At 37.1% G+C, this 17,936-nt stretch overlaps 1 protein-coding gene across 1 annotated transcript in view; it reads left to right on the plus strand.

Moving 5' to 3' along the window:
- Positions 1 to 17,936, plus strand: part of LOC150076228 (uncharacterized) — a 744,224-nt gene that overhangs the window by 516,896 nt on the left and 209,392 nt on the right. Inside the window, exon 28 of the mRNA XM_090387291.1 lies at positions 15,546 to 15,653. Within this exon, the coding sequence (XP_090243417.1) occupies positions 15,546 to 15,653 (108 nt within the window). The remainder of the gene's footprint in view (positions 1 to 15,545; positions 15,654 to 17,936) is intronic.

The following is a 17,936-nucleotide window of genomic DNA, read 5'->3' on the forward strand; positions in this document are numbered from 1 at the left end:
GAGCACAAATGAGAAGCAAATGTATACTTTCGTATAAAAGGTGCAGGAAATTGCACAATAAATGCTTGATCACAGTGCTTGTCACTAGGGCTATACTTCACCAAGCTGAGCCAACATTCTGTAATAAATTTCATCAGGTTTTATTCCTTATGCATTCAAAAATTTGTTTACAGATCTGATGTAAGTAACAACTCACCTTTTATTTCTTGTACCAACATAAACTGCAGTATCTCCATCATTATCAGTCATAACCAGCAAACATTCAAGCAGAAGTCTTTATCAGACTACTGGTATACTTGGTATTTAGTTAAAATATGCTGCACTGGCAACAGCACTAAACCAGTCCTCTGTAACAGCCATAACTGATTCTCCAAAAGAATTAGAGAGAAGATAAGGCATGTACCCATTAAATTTTCTCATCAGCTGAAGATTTAATTTTATTGACCTAAATTTAAACATGCTAACTGTAAGGGTAGCAGATTTTAACAAATCACAGTGAATTTTAACAATGAAGCCAGGCTTATAAAATCCTACGTATATCTTAACAATCCTTTGAAGTTATCGTGGTAACCTTTACTTTCAAATCACACATTTTCTTAGATATTCCTTGAATGGAATGGTGGGTAGGTAACCTGTATTATTTGAAGATAATAAAGCTGAACTTAAGTAAAAACATGTTGATACTGCTAGTGTGTACTCTGCACACTGGTTACTCACAACTGAATAACTGGTATGATTCATATGGTAGAACAACACTGTTCATGTCATTGTTGATAGAACTATTTTGTACTGTTTAAGCCCATTGTACAGTCATATTTTTATGGCATAAATTTGAACATGTATGAAAATGGTCTTCTGTTTTACACTGTTTTGTAATTTGTGATTAATATTTAATTTAATATCTCAGAAATGAAGTCTTTTGAGACATGTTTACAGTAACGTTTTCCTTATTTTTATTTGTATAATATACAAATCCTACATTTGTTCCATGCAATTTTAAAGCACTTTCTTATTCCTAGTTATGTTGTGATGGTGTGTATATACACACACCTTCACTTTTTATAGGCTTAATTCAGACTATCTTATAGCTGTCTCTAATAGCAGGGAATAATTCCTTCTATCTAGTGGAATTAAGAACATGCTATACTTGACTTGGGAAGAATCTTCCTCTTCCCCATTGTCATTACTCAACTGTTTTTCCTGTTCCAAATATAACTTTGCCGTTAACCTAATATAGTAAACAGTCATAAGCCACTGTTCTCGGCGCCTCCGTAGCCAGGTGGGCAGGAGCAGCAGTGCGTAGCACATTCTTCTTGATTAGACCGGGATTCGAGCCCGTGTCCACCAAATACGGAGGATGCAGAAAGGTCAGGAAATTACCACTGTATATCTCCGGAGCAATATGGCCTTAGTTGCTAATGCTCTGTCACCCGGCACACACACATATACTCGTTGCACTTACTTACTTAGGTTTTGTGTGTACTAGGGTGTGGCCGCATCAAAACTAGTTAGTCTAGGCATAACCTATACTTTTTGTTCTAAGTGTAGTTACGTCATTTCCGACACTTTTCTTTTGGTCTGCCATCTTAATTTACCTTAGTATATTCAGTTCTGGTTTATCGTCTAATGGTTTGGTTTAGGACAAAAGCCTCGTATACCCTCAGGGAAGAAGAGAGATGGAGATATTTACCCCTTCTCTACCTTTTCCCCGCAGTTTGGGCTTCGCGTTGTGCTTATTATTATCGGGTAATCATGCAACTGACCACTCGATAACCGCAATTAACCTGTAATCATGCTTTAACATTTAGCTTTAGTGGTTATATGTGAGGTTTTGGCAGAGAATGAGAAACTCCTAAAGTGCAAAACATAATAAAGTTTAATACATGAGAAAGTAAATCTTACATAGATATAAATTCATCAAATCATTATGATAATAATAAGATCATAGACTTTGGGATTATCATTCTTAAACACAGCAGTTATTAGTTACAAGATTATATGAGGCTAGAAAGAATCCATCTTTTCATCATCAACTTACCAGTCTAAGATACGGCTGGGCGGCGGCTCTTCCCTCCGTTCTCCGTGACTGGAACTTCTCTATTCACTTCTATCCTCTGCAGTATCTTCTTTGCTCTCTCTTCTTCTCATCATCTCCTCTTCTCTCGACCTCTCGTTCTGCTTCGGCCTCCCCGTTCTCGACTCGACTTCCCTCTCTGGACTCCGACTCTGTTCTCTCTGGGTGTCGAGAACCCGCTTTTATACCCCTAGTTCTCCCTTTTGTTTATACATTTTCCTTTCTCTTATTGGAGAACTCCCACGTTATGGGACACTTAATCAAAGGAATCACCATCATCCTCGATTACGCCATGTACCAAACATTCTGGCCAGACGTGTAGACACTTCACCAGCTCCTTATTAGGGAAATGAAGAGTCTCTAGCTTACATATTCACCGAGTTTACGATGCTCGGAGGAATCTACGATATCCGTTCGCACGGGTGTGTCTGTATCTCTCTGATTCCCCCCCCCCTTTCTGTCGTCATCATTTGCATGTCAAGCTAAGTGCATCTTTCTGTGTTTATAAAAATGTAACCCGTTAAGTGGCTCCGAAGATAGCATCGTTGGCCAGCAATTGCAGGCTTCTGTAGAGTTTTTTAGATAGGCTTTGTTTTTACATAGTTGCTGTGGCTAATTTCGCCATATTTTAAATGCCATTATAACAGGTTCCAATTTAAAGATTTAAGGACATCTAACTTGCTTTAATACTCAGTTTTAATAACTCTAAAATTGTCAATAAATGGAGTTTTGGATAATAACTAGATAGGGGAATTATGAGAATTTAAAATTAATATATTTATTATAGATTTAGAGGAAAAGGCGGAATTAGCGCTGCAATATCTTCCTCAGCTCCCCCTTTTTTTCAGAATTGAGACTGGGGATTTAGAAGGAAATCACTCTTCTCAATTCTGAAAAACCAAATCGGGTCCTAAACTAAGATTCCCAAAGTAAAAGATGGCTTCTTCCTTTACAACTGCCTCTACAACTAAACTATATATATTTTCAAACACAAAATACTAAAAGGTTAATATCTATGATATTATAATATTGGTATAACATTAGTAATATTGTATCATGAACAACAATAAGTTCGTAAATCTTCCTTTGGATATCCTCCTACATTTTCGCGCACGCACAGTTTTACAATGTGTAGTGTTTCTTATCTTCTTTATATCTTCTCAAGTGTCCATTGTCCATATAACATTCACTAATCACAATGTTTCGTTGGTCTGCTAGGCTGTAGTACACTTCTGTTTTTTTTAAGATTGATGCACATCCTTCCCATAGTATAATCGTCTTCCAGGATTTTTCTCCGAGCATGATACATTGTTCATGTAATAAAATAACCAAAATTAGTACATGTTCTTATCATTATATTTATATATGTGTTTTTCATAATGCTAATATATAACTATAAATAACACTGGCCAATAATAGAAAAAGTAACAATCAAATGTTTCTCTTTTTTTTTTTCCAAAAATTTAAACCTTTAATAGCATTAATACTTCCATAATTATTTCACAATTATTATTACAAGTATATCACTCTAACATAGTTATTCCATTAAAACTTCATTTGAATGTCAGCAGAATGTCAACCGACGTATTCATAAAATTCAAAGTTCTAAGTGTTTCTTTTAATTCACTCGAAAGTTTTTTTTTTTTTTTTTTTCACACACGGGACAATGAGTCCCTGCACACTCACAGTTTGAGTGTTTCCTAAAAAAAATAAAAACACTTCTGAAGTTCATTTAGACGTCAGGGAAGAGGAGAAAGGCTTTTCCTCCCCTTTTCCTTCTTATTCTAGGCTGGTAATACTCACACGATCGTTGTCATTCTCACTATAATAAACTTGGTAAGTACGTGTTTGATTTGAAGTTTCCATATTGATGCTTCCACACTTCCATAGCTTCCATAACACTGCTCCTAGTGTGATTAAAATCAACACTATGGCTGGGATTCCTAAAGTAAGGTATACTGCTTCACGAGCCCAATTCCTTTCTAGATGCACAATTAATTTTAATTGCCCCCATTGGTTCCATACAAGACATTCGTAAAAGCCAAATTGTTCTGCTTGGACTGAGTCGATGCTGAGAGTACTGGTTACATCTCGTTGACTCCATACTTCCAAGTGAGTGGTTAGCAGTTCATTGGTCATGGTATTTTTCCAGGTCACATTCTCTAGAGGGGGAACATGTTTAAAAACACATTGTAGCCGAACGTCGTCTCCTAAACTTGCTAGATGTGTTTTACAGTTTCCTTCTGGTGATCCTTTTATATAAATTAATGCCTGGTCTTTCACTAAAGGATAGTTTGCGATTTCTGCTGTACAAGTGTAGCGACCTGACGTTTGACGTGTCATCTTAGGAATTGATAAAGTAGAAATGATACTGCTTTGAATAATCTTACCCTCGAAATACCATTTTATTACTGGAAGTGGATTTCCTCGAGCTTCACACTGTAGCAAAACTGGATTTCCTTGGATTGTAGCAATATCGTTCAATTTAGATATGAAAATGGGTCCGTAAGATACTGTTACCACGAAGGAAGATTGGGCTGTTCCTAGTTCATTTCGAACTAAGCAGGTGAAGTTATCGTTATGGTGTGTTCTCATAACGCTTTTAATTTCAAGAGAAGCGTTTCCTTGTTTTATTAGCAGTTCTCCGTTTTTAAACCATTTGTAAATGAAAACATCTGGGTTTGCTCTGGCTTCACATTTTAATTTGAACCGATCGTATTCACGTGCGATTTTTGAGGTTGTTTTCATAGTGATTCTTGGCTTATACTTCACTAGGACTGTGATTGAGACCATTAGAGGATGCAAGTAAGTTAGATGATTAGCGACACAGGTAAATGCTTTCTTATCGTACTCTAGTGATAGAGTGGTTATCCATTTCAAATAAGTGTTCACTCTTATTTTGTCTGACCATAATTCCTGGCTGGTTTGTACTGATCTGTTGATGGGATTACCATTAAAATGAATCCATCTCAAAATAGCTGGTGGTTTTCCTGCTAAAGATTTGCATGTAAGAGTGGCTTGCTCCCCTTCGTTCCCATTAAGGAATGAGCCTTCTCCGATTAGAGGTGATAGAGGCGTAACATAAATTGTTACAATAGCTGTACTTAATCGGAATTGACGTCCATCCTTAGTTTGAACGTGACAAAAATATTTACCTTCATCTGTCAGCTGCAGTTGGGTGATTTGCAATGCAAAATCATTCTCTCTAGGTGATCCGACGATTTTATAATCAGGAAGCCCTGGTGGTCTGAAAAGGTGGTCTGTGCTTTTTCCGTTGAAAAAACCATTTTACAGTGACTATAAGATTTGAAACTAATCTGCAGGGGATGATGATAGTTTGACCAATAATGGCCTCTCTATCTAATGGCTGAAGAATGAAGATACCGGTATGATAAGGCGTACACCGAATAAGTAGCGTAACTAGCAGGAACATGATCTGTGCTGGAGAAGTCATATTGATGAGTATTCTGGTATGTATTTCTATCAAAAATAACGTTACCCCTTTTTTTTTTCTCTTTGGGCCTAAAGTAAAATAAAACTGTAATGTAGGAGATAGTGGAAATTTTTTTTTTTTTTTTTTTTTTTCTCTTTCATTAAATTTACTTCAAAGATCTAAAATACTAAAATCAGAGTTGAACATAATTCCCTTTTTTTTTTTTTTTTTTTTTTTTGATCGTTCAATTTGATAGGCTCATTTTTTTTTTTCCAAGCGGAGGGAGAAGACAAATATAAAACTTCTTTTGTTACTTCTTCCTTTTCTTCCCTTCTCTCATATTTTTTTTTTTTTTTTTGATGAGAAAAAGAGAAGCTTTCACTCAACATCTGAATGTTGATCTTTAGTTTTATTCATCTCTCTAAGCTTTAGATATACAAAGTGAGAGAGAATCTACCCTAATTGCTTCTTGCTCCTTCCGATTTTTACATAATTGGATGATTCTTATAGGAAAACTACAGTATTTGCTGAGAGTTTGAAATGAACCAGAGATATTGTTTATAATCTAAATTCATCGAGGTAACTCTAGCTTTAGTATACATTTTACAGGGGCGTGATAAATCTGCATCACACTCCTCCACTTCTGCTTGCAAAATCTGATGGTTTGTGCAAGTCGCTCCAGCTAGTAGAAGGAATGCTGACACAATTACCCAAATCTGTAACAATGTTACTCTTACTTCCTGTCTGAAATTCAGTTACGCATGATCTATATGGTCTCTTATCTTCCTGCAGTCGTTCTCACTGATTTTCCAGTAGTCAGTCCTGCTAATGTAGTCATTCTCCATATAATTTTGAACACTTTCCACACACTTTTTACCATAAGAAACATACCTTTTATTGTCTGCCATATTGACCCTAGTATGAGCTTTATATACTAAAAACAAATGCTAAAATTATTCCCACTATTACATAAATCACATAGATAAACAATGTCTATTTCTAATCAGATTCCAACATATAACACAAGATAATCTTCAACACTCGTCTCTTCCTAATAAATGTATAATTCCTTCAACAATCTTACCCTTTTGTGAGATAAGCAAGAACTTTAAAGGTCCCGGGGTTAACAAGAACTCCTGGGGAACACTCACTTGCAGGGGTTTCTTTATCCATGACAAAAGATCTCTCTGCTCCAAATTTTCGTATGATTAAGGTACCTGCATGTGTCAGTGTAAAAAGGGAATTCATAGACATTACCTTGAAACCTTATTTGTTCAAATCAAACGTCTTGCTTCACAAAGTTCAGAGCAGTTATAGCCACATGTTATTCCTTATAGGTAGGTTTTGAGTGATGCGAATTAGCATGGAGATAATCGTAGTTTATGTAGCATGAAGAAGACAGCTGAATTTTTTTTTTTTTTTTTCATACAGTTTAATCGATAATAACTATGTATTTGCTGTCTTGACATTCCTATGTAATGTCAATAACTCCTTAATTCCATATATAAAACAGTTATAATTAGTAGATAAAGTTCTATTTTAAAATTATTTGTAGAACTAAAATTCTGATTTAGATTGCTCCAAACCTTTATTTGAGAGTACAAATGAGTTTTCTTTTTAAAATAGCACAAGAAGAAGATCCCCTTATTTTAACCTCAGAATTCAGATGATACCTCTTTTTTTTTTTTTTTTAACTCTTATTCTTTAGAAACATGATAAAAACAAGTAGTGACTGGGAGGAACCAGCCGTCCCCAGGCTAATTGCTTCTTCTCATCTCCAAAAAAAACGAATATTATCATTCTTTTTCTCTTTCTCACTCTTGGATCTTCTGTCTTGAACTTGAATTTAAACATGCAATGAGAGAGAGAAAACAAAAAGTAACTAGGGTGGCGCCTATAAAGTCCTAGACATTTTCCATCCTTTCTCTCTACCTTTGAATTTTGTATACTCAAAATATATTTTGCGGTGAAAAATATTATTTGCTCAGTAATAGTGGTTGTTTAATACTAGTTAATTAAAAGTTCTGGTACTATTCACCCTTTTTTTTTTTTTTTTGATTCCTAAAAGATAACTTATGCTTTTGCTTGCAATTTACAGTTAGGATAAATTGATTTCTTTTTCCTGTGTCTCTAACTATACCATTTAATACTTTGTGCTTGTTGGGCTATCCAATAATATAACTGCTGATAAAACTTAATGATAGAGTCGAATGACATCTATCTTTCCCTACCTTTTTTTTTTTTTTTTTTTTCCATTATGGTAACCTCCTCGATTCCAAGTCCATTGGTGCAATACGTGAAAATGCTAATTCTTGGGATTAACCACATGCTCATTTCAACGCATCTGAAAATCTCAGCACTAGGCCGTACGCAGTAGTCCCTGTCGGTTGATTGGAGCTTCCCTGGTTTTCTTGAGATTCGGGTTCGAATATAGGTTCTGTTGCCCACTGTACAAGTCGATCATATATACTCGGACCTTCAGAGTGCGGCAGTGCCGTTTCTGTCCTTTCCTCGGAGCAAATCTGAGCTGGTTGAGTCTGAAGTTCAATGTCATTCTCTATATCCTCCGAGGGAGCGTTATGTTTCATTTCATCGTCTGTCGATTGGGCTATTTCAGGAGCAGTTATCTCATTTTGTGACTGGGGAAGTATTTTCTCTTCCTTAAGCTCAGGGATAGATAGAGAATGAGGCTCATGACTTCTACTCCGTAGATTATATTGGTGTGTTGGCTGGGAATGCACTTGCTGTTTTCTGCCTGGGAAAGTGGCATTATCCTCTTGCCTTTGACTGTGTGGAACTGTTTGTTGTTCTTGCTTTACTACTGTTGATTGTTTTTGATTCTTATTAGGTTAAATACCTTAACGGGATCGAAACGGGCAAACTTGGCACCTGGTAAACCTCTGGGTCAATCCATTCTTCTTCTTCTTCTGATTCAACATATACCTCTTTTGGTTTTGTGTGTTCAGAGGTTCGTTCAGGTAGGGAGGTGGTTTCTGACAGCTCTAAACGTAGTTCTGGAAACGGTTTGCGTTCTATGACTTTAGTTAACCTATCCACATGAACTAATTGTTTATCCCTAGGGTGATATATGTGTTGATTCTGATAGTTCACTTCAGATGCTTGAGATATAACCCGATATGGTCCACTACTCTGACGTGACAACTTGTGTGTCCTACCTGGTTTAACCGTCGGAGTATAGAGATATATACTATGCTTCCAACCCTAATCTGCTTATCTACGGCCTTAGTAGAGCGATATCTTTCTTGTGTTTGTGCAGCGTTTTCCAGATGTTGCTGAACTATTTCATAAGTTCGTTGCATCCTTGCTACCATTTGCTCTGAATAATGCTCCAAAGAGGCGTATGTAGGATGGGTTTCTGAAGTCCAAATATGCTGTGGCATTATAATATCTCTTCCATACATTAAATAATTTGGTGTTTCATGGGTAGCAGAATGTACAGCTGAATGATATGCTGCTACTGCCAATGGAACACAGATATGCCAGTCTGATTGCGTAGAATTCACGACATGCGATAGGATTGCTGCCAGAGTTTTATTCAGCCTCTCTACTCTTCCGTTGGTTTGGGGATGAAAAGCAGTGGTTTGAAGCTTCTTAATGCCCAGTTTTTGATAGATCTCTTTCATTAAAGTTGATAGGAAGTTAGTTCCTCTGTCTGTCAGCAGGGTTTGTGGAATTCCATGTCTAGCAACCACATGATTTACAAAAGCTGTAGCTATTTCCTCTGCTTTCTGTGTCTTGAGAGGTATTGCTTCCACATAACGTGTAAAGCAGTCTAATACCATTAATAAATATTTATGTCCATCTAGACTGGTCGGCAATGGACCAAGGATGTCCATGCTCACTGTCTGCCAGGGAAATGATTCTGTTGGGAGTCGCAGCAAGCATGCTTTTGCTTTTGGATTATATCCTCTTCTTTCTAAGCATGAAGGGCAAGAACTGACATAAGCTTTAATTTCCTTGTACATATTTGTCCAGAAGAAATTTCTTCGTACTTTCTGTAGAGTTTTGTCAAACGATAGATGGCCACTGGAAGGATTGGTATGACAAGCCTCCAAAATCTGACCTTTTAATACATGTGGAACCACAACTTGCTCAAATGGCTGTTCTCGAGTTGATTTAGCATCAGGTAAGGAGTAATGATATAATATCCCCTCATTTAAATAATAAGAATCTGGAATCTTAGCTAAAGCTTGGCCATTTCCCTCTAATTGAGTGATTAAGGCGTTTAGACTGTTGTCTTCCCTCTGTAATGTTCTCATTAATTTCTTAGTAGCCTCCTTGGGCATTACTAATGCTTCCAACGTAATTCCGGTCAACATTGTCGCAACTTCTTCAGTTCTAGGTTTCTTTAAGCACTTAGGCTTCGCATCTTCTTCTAACACTGGTCTAGACAAAAAATCTGCGTTTAAATGCATTTTACCCGGCCGGTGGATCACATCAAACCTGTAATCCTGGATCATTAAGTTCCATCTCGTCAATCTGGGCGTGGGGTTTTTTAATTTCGATAAATAACTTAATGCTGAATTATCTGAGATGATCTTAAAATAATTCCCATACAAATACGGGCGAAACTGAGATATGGAGTACACCACAGCTAAACTTTCCTTTTCTACGGTGCTGTAGGATTTTTCAGCCTGTTTTAAGAGTCGACTTACGTAAGCAATTGGATGTCTCTCCCTATCTTTTGTATTCTGCTCTAGAATTCCTGAGATGGCCGTCTCACTCGCATCTGTGGCAAGGAAAAAAGGCTGGGAGAAGTCTGGGTAAATAAGGACCGGCTCTGTTATAAGGGCCATTTTCAATTTCTCAAAGGCGGACTGTGTTGACTCGTCCCACTTAAATGGGGTGTCCTTTTTTGTGAGATCGGTTAATGGCTTGGCCACCTTCGCATAGTCCTTGATAAACTTTCTATAGAATCCTGTCATTCCCAAGAATCTTCTCACCTGCTTCACACTCCTAGGATGAATGCAATTTTCGATTGCGGAGATATTTTTTCGATCTGGTCGGATCCCTTCTGAGCTGACTCTATGAACGAGGTATGTGATTTCTTCTTTTAAGAAATCACATTTGGATGGCTTGAGCTTTAGATCATACTGCCGCAAGCACTGGAACACCAGTTCCAACCGCTCTAAGTGTTCTGAGAACGTCCTGCTGGAAACCACGATATCATCCAGGTACCTGAAAATGGACTGCGTTTTGAGACCTTGCAATACGATCATCATGGCTCTCGAAAAACTAGCCGGGGCCCCCTGAAGGCCGAATGGGAGTTTTTCACATTCAAATAATCCTCTTCCCGTTGTAAATGCGGTTTTATGCTTATCAGCGGGATGCACTGGGATTTGCCAATATCCCGATTGCATATCAAGCGAAGAGAAAAAACGGGATCCAGAAAGGAGGTCCAATATTTGTGAAATTAACGGAAGCGGAAAGGAATCTGTGACCGATTTAGAATTTAATTTCCTAAAGTCAATACACATTCTCATCGATTCATCCTTTTTTTTCACCTAATTCTCCATCCCAATGACCTAATTGGGATGGAGAATTAGCAAAAACGTCTATATTTATGTAGTAATCGAGATAACTCCTGTCGCTGTGAATCAGTCAAATGATTCAGCTTAAAGTCACTAATCGACACTGGAGGCAGCTTTTTCCTGTTATCTTGTTTACCTGCAAAATTAACTTCATTCATTTTAATACATTCTATAACAGCAATTCCCATACGTTTTGGTAGATGTAATGGTTCATCAGAAACATTTGCCACTAGGACAGACACCCTTCTGATCTGAGATACCTGGTCAATTGAAGTCCTCACAGCTACATCGCTCCGGCCTAGATTATAATTCGGCTCTACAATTACTGATTGCCCTGGGAGAAACTTGGGATTACACTGAACTGTTAGTATAGATTCAGTATTAGGTGGTAGGATATGTTTAGAAGTTAGTTTTCCTACTGTGGGTTTTGTGTCACCTAAGATTTTCTCCCTAACTCCTATTTCTCTCATGCAAATACCAAGTGGTAAAGATTTTAAAATTCTCTTCCCAGAATCTATGACAAAAGAACGACGGCGTAAGATGTCTGAACCCAGGACAATTTCATATCTAGGGCTTAATGTATCTGAGGCTACAAGAACATGTTCTGTAAATGTTTTTCCATCTAATGTTAAGTTTACAGTAATTTTCGAATGCAAGGGTACAATATTTCCCCCGATTCCACAAACAGTAACATCAGGTGGCCTTTGTTTCAAAAATCTGTCCTTTTTAATTTTGTGAAAAATTTCTGCACTAATTAAAGTTACTGAGGCCCCACTGTCAATTAAAAATGTTGCTGCGATTCCTTGAATAAAGCCTGTCACTAAGGGTAACTCTGTATCGTTCTCAGCTGTAAAAATACCATGCTCTGCCCTACTATACTTGCTATGTTTTGGAATCTGTTTAAAAGATTTTGGTTGTCAACTCGATCTTCGACCAAATTGTCGGTCTGAAGCCACTCCCATTGATTAATCTGCCTACAATTGAACACCCTAGGTTGTCTATACTCAGTATTATCCCTATATAACATTCCTCTAGGTCTAGCATAATAAGTATTCGATCCTATATTATTTTGAAAGCGATTTCTTACCCTGTTATCAAAAGGCATCCTAACTTGTGGAGCGCTAGTGTAGTCATTTCTGGCTACTGTTGGTCTCCGATAGCCCTGCCGATAAGAGGCCTCTTGACTCGGGGTAAAGCTACGTGGTCTCCCCGTAACATTTTCGCTCCTCTCTCTGTTTATATCTCTTTCCGACGGTCCTAACGCTCTGCTCTGTCTACCGTAATTCGACCCTACTTGGCGGCGCGCAGCTTCTCTGTTTGTAAACAATACGCTGTGCGGAGCGCTCTCGGCAATTGGCCTCACAGCGGTGTCTCGCACATTAGGCAGATAACCCTGCTTACGCTGATTTTGTCTAATTTCTTGTAACTGTTGGTCAATTCCCGCTGCGAAATTCTGAAATTTACTGGTAAGGGTAGACAAATTTCTTTCTAAGCTATGTAAATTAGTGTTGTTCGTTGATAATGCTTCTAGCGATTGTTGTAACGAATTTATTTGTTCTTGTTCAGGAGTTAAAATTCGATCGTTAGCAGTTTCGGCCAAATTTATAGTAACGTGTTTAGTTTGGGTTAGTCTTTCATTTTGTTCCTCACGAGTCGAAATTTCTAGTGCTAGTTGATAAGTGGCTGGATTTTGACTAAGAACTAAACGTTTCAATCTAGGGTTTAATCCGTTCAAAAATTGCTAATAATGTCTGATCTCTTAATGCAAGTATTTCTGGTGTTTCATTCTCAGTTTTAAAAGCAACCCTACACAAATTGTTTAAACGAGTGCCAAACTGAATGACTGTTTCGGAAGATTCCTGCCTAGCAGAGCTAAATTTTTGCAATTGTGATATGAGCGGTTGTGAATGTTCAAAACGTGTTATGAATGCCTCTTTAAATTTCTCATAATCCTTTTCTGATCTTAACTCTATTGAATGAGAGAGAAAATCAGAGGCGGGGCCTTTCAGCCTACTCTTCACCACTGCGATTTTCTCTCTGCCAGACCAGTTTGCAATGCTTGCAGTTTCTTCCAGCGATTCGAAAAAGAACGAGGCCGATGGCCCTTCATCGCCTTTCCCAAAGTACATCGGAACTAAATTAAGAAAACCCGCAATCTGAGGCGGATGCATCCTTACAGGTGTTGCCTCAGGTTGTGTGGGAAATAAGGGTTCAGAAATTTCTAAATTTGCCCCATCTAAGCTTGGACTTTCCATTTTGCTGTGTAATATTTGTATGTTAAACGCTTATATTAAGTTAATGCCAATGCACCTACCGTAAAGTCTCAATTTATACTTACCGTTTTGTGGCTAAATGGGCATTTCAAACATTATCAATATTAAATTCAGCTTTAAGATTTTATGTAGCGCGCAAAAGTTAAGAAAAATAAAATTCAAATAAAGTTACTATATAGAGAAAGATAAGAAATGCAAAAATTTCATCAGCAACAAGCAGCAACTTTTAATTCTCTTCTAAAAACATTTATGTTTATATTATCAACTATTAAGTTTCTACTTTTTCGTTCATGCCTATATTCCCAAGCCAAAATGTATGCAGCTAACTGCTTTGCTTTATAATATGTTGCTACTTTTTGCTCTGCATTATCAAACAACTGTAATGATAATATTGATATTTTATTATCACTAAATAAAAGTAGTACAGTAAAATCCTCTCTGCCAAGAACTCAAAAACACCACCGTCCATTTCATCTTTCTACTTATTAGTTTTATAAGCTTAATCAGTTTCTCTTCACTACTCAAAACCATCCTGGGCGTAAGGCACCATGTCACCCGGCACACACACATATACTCGTTGCACTTACTTACTTAGGTTTTGTGTGTACTAGGGTGTGGCCGCATCAAAACTAGTTAGTCTAGGCATAACCTATACTTTTTGTTCTAAGTGTAGTTACGTCATTTCCGACACTTTTCTTTTGGTCTGCCATCTTAATTTACCTTAGTATATTCAGTTCTGGTTTATCGTCTAATGGTTTGGTTTAGGACAAAAGCCTCGTATACCCTCAGGGAAGAAGAGAGATGGAGATATTTACCCCTTCTCTACCTTTTCCCCGCAGTTTGGGCTTCGCGTTGTGCTTATTATTATCGGGTAATCATGCAACTGACCACTCGATAACCGCAATTAACCTGTAATCATGCTTTAACATTTAGCTTTAGTGGTTATATGTGAGGTTTTGGCAGAGAATGAGAAACTCCTAAAGTGCAAAACATAATAAAGTTTAATACATGAGAAAGTAAATCTTACATAGATATAAATTCATCAAATCATTATGATAATAATAAGATTATAGACTTTGGGATTATCATTCTTAAACACAGCAGTTATTAGTTACAAGATTATATGAGGCTAGAAAGAATCCATCTTTTCATCATCAACTTACCAGTCTAAGATACGGCTGGGCGGCGGCTCTTCCCTCCGTTCTCCGTGACTGGAACTTCTCTATTCACTTCTATCCTCTGCAGTATCTTCTTTGCTCTCTCTTCTTCTCATCACCTCCTCTTCTCTCGACCTCTCGTTCTGCTTCGGCCTCCCCGTTCTCGACTCGACTTCCCTCTCTGGACTCCGACTCTGTTCTCTCTGGGTGTCGAGAACCCGCTTTTATACCCCTAGTTCTCCCTTTTGTTTATACATTTTCCTTTCTCTTATTGGAGAACTCCCACGTTATGGGACACTTAATCAAAGGAGTCACCATCATCCTCGATTACGCCATGTACCAAACATTCTGGCCAGACGTGTAGACACTTCACCAGCTCCTTATTAGGGAAATGAAGAGTCTCTAGCTTACATATTCACCGAGTTTACGATGCTCGGAGGAATCTACGATATCCGTTCGCACGGGTGTGTCTGTATCTCTCTGATTTCCCCCCCCCCTTTCTGTCGTCATCATTTGCATGTCAAGCTAAGTGCATCTTTCTGTGTTTATAAAAATGTAACCCGTTAAGTGGCTCCGAAGATAGCATCGTTGGCCAGCAATTGCAGGCTTCTGTAGAGTTTTTTAGATAGGCTTTGTTTTTACATAGTTGCTGTGGCTAATTTCGCCATATTTTAAATGCCATTATAACAGGTTCCAATTTAAAGATTTAAGGACATCTAACTTGCTTTAATACTCAGTTTTAATAACTCTAAAATTGTCAATAAATGGAGTTTTGGATAATAACTAGATAGGGGAATTATGAGAATTTAAAATTAATATATTTATTATAGATTTAGAGAAAAAGGCGGAATTAGCACTGCAACAGCTCCTAAAAAACCAAATAACAACAACAACAACCACTGTTCTCAATAAATTATTAATATAAATATTGGTAGGTAAAGATTTTTGATTATCAAAATAAATTGTCTGATTTAAAGATTAGATGTGTAAATTATTAAATACAAAAAAACATTAATTAATATAATGGCTGATAATAATTTTTTGTGCATTTTTTAGTTAATCTTAAAAAAAGAATCTGACAGCAGATTGTTGAAGAAAGATGAAGAAATTAAACTGTTAATGTCGAGTATTGAGGAATTTAAATGCCATCTTCAAAACAGTAAGGTATCTATAATGCTAGCCACCGAATTTTAAGGAATTACTTTTATACATTTGTGCTTCTTTCACTACATAATTAATACTTAAAATATACCACAAATATTGAAAAAGAAAGTTCCAAACCATATTGGATAGTTCAGGGATTCGTAGTCCCTTAACTTCAATACCACCATCAAGAAAATACAATTTTCATGTATCATTTTTTTTTTTTATTTGATTAGCATTATATTTTTTCCCACATATTTATTGTATGAGGCACATATAACCACTAGTTGGAAAGTGGTGTTTTTGATAATTCCTAAATTTTACAACTGTACCCACTCACTTTTTTGGAAATATGTACATCTCTAATAATTTGTCTAACTCTTCCTTAAATATATTCAATCACTTTCTAGCTTAGATTTGTTCAATCACTTTCTTAATAAATGAAGCAGAGAGTGATTGATTGTTAGAGCAAACTTTCCTCATCTTCGTTCCCACACCAGGGGAAAGTTTGTTAGAACAAACTTTCCTCTGGTGTGGGAATGAAGATGGCTTTATGCTAACTGGAAGGTGCTTCCCCTCAGTCCCTGAAAGGTCAGGGAATGACCACCGCATATCTCGGAGCAATATGGCCTTAGTTGCTAATGCTCCTAAAAACCAAATAACAACAACAACCCCTCAGTCCCTGGATTTAACCTATTTTAGGAACAAAAGCTGGTGGTCAAAGGTGACTCGAGATACTTGACCATGTTATGACAGCTGATTGGGAGCCCTTCGTATCTGATGGCAGGCATAAACCAGGTAGATGAGGATGGGTTTCACTCCAGCAACTTTTCAACATCAGTATTTTACATTTGTGTATTGATATTATCAGTTTGTAAAGCATCGTTCCAGGTGCACAGGCTTTATCCAGGTCTTTCAGGACAGTTTGAGCATGCATCTCCAGAGCAGCATGAGTATTGTGCTCCAAGGATAATGACTGTGTATAGAGAAATTATGGCATTAACAAAGGACGTGGATAATCATTCTTCCAAAATAATATTACATATGGTGGGCTCCACGAAGGATCCCTGTGGACAATCTTGGTATATTTTCTAGTATTACTATGACATCTGGTTTGGATGGTGATTCACATCCATCATACTGTCAAAAAATAACTTCTTATACATTTGTTCATCTACAAGGACAGTGCAGCTCTCCCAGATGTTTTAAAATTTAATTTGTCACAACCAAAAGCAATGTTAAAATTTAATTTGTCACAACCTTATGCAAATTATTATGAAACTGCAAAAGTTTTTTTACAAAGTATTATAAAACTCAGAAAATGTATTTTGCGTATTACAGGATATGATGCATAAAAAGTTTGACTATTATTAATGAAAGAAATCATTAATAATAGTCAAAACACTTCCAGTCAGTCTTAGCTACCAAAATCAATCTGTTGTTGCCAGTTATTTGCCAGTTATATGTGTATCTATGACCTGTGATTTGTGAATTTTCATAGTTTATAAGGGCTGTTACTTACCTAGTCAAGTAACATCTAAGTTTGACTTGCTCTTCATCAAACACTGTCTTTTGGAAAGTTTGGTGTAGAAGGTGTCTAAGTTTAATGCTTCAAGAAAATCCTCCATTTTTTTTTTTTTTTTTTTTTGGTAGTTGTTGGCGCATAGGCATTCTGTGGCCATAATGCACCTCCCAGGGTTTTTGCAGTACTTTGATCCAAGCCCGAGGCGGGAATCGAACCCGCGACCTTTGGGTTGCCAGGCAGGCACTTTACCCACCCAGCTAGCCCGGTCAGCAAAATCCTCCATCATGTTCTGCTTTCTGATCCATGTTTTCATTGTAACATAATGGGACCTTGTGTTGGTGATAAGTTCCTTATTCCTGAATAAGTCCATTTTTCTTTCAACTGAATGAATATATGGCTGAATCTCCCACCACACTGATAGCAAGGTGAGGCCAGATTGAGTAGCCAAATGCCTCCTCTCCACCATGACGCAGGCAATATTACATAAAAAAAAATGAATTTTGGTTATGGCAAGCTCCAAGTTGTGAACCAAAACTGCAGCATAACAACTCTGCTTGTCCATCGGTATTATCCTATACTTTACGGCAAGTTTGACATGACCCATCAGTAGAGTTCCAGTAATAAGCGAACACAGCTGAAACTCTCTGAGTTTATGACAGAAAATCTGTCTGGTTTTTTTTTCTTGATTTTACTTCTTTTTGTCTCACCATCATAACCTAGTTTTTCGCTGTCATTTTCGTTTTACAAAAAAATAAATAAATCAATGTTAATCTGATTTT

This window comes from Mastigoproctus giganteus, chromosome 13 (genome assembly GCF_048544385.1).
Source record: "Mastigoproctus giganteus isolate SK-2022 chromosome 13, ASM4854438v1, whole genome shotgun sequence".
NCBI lineage: Eukaryota > Metazoa > Arthropoda > Arachnida > Uropygi > Thelyphonidae > Mastigoproctus > Mastigoproctus giganteus.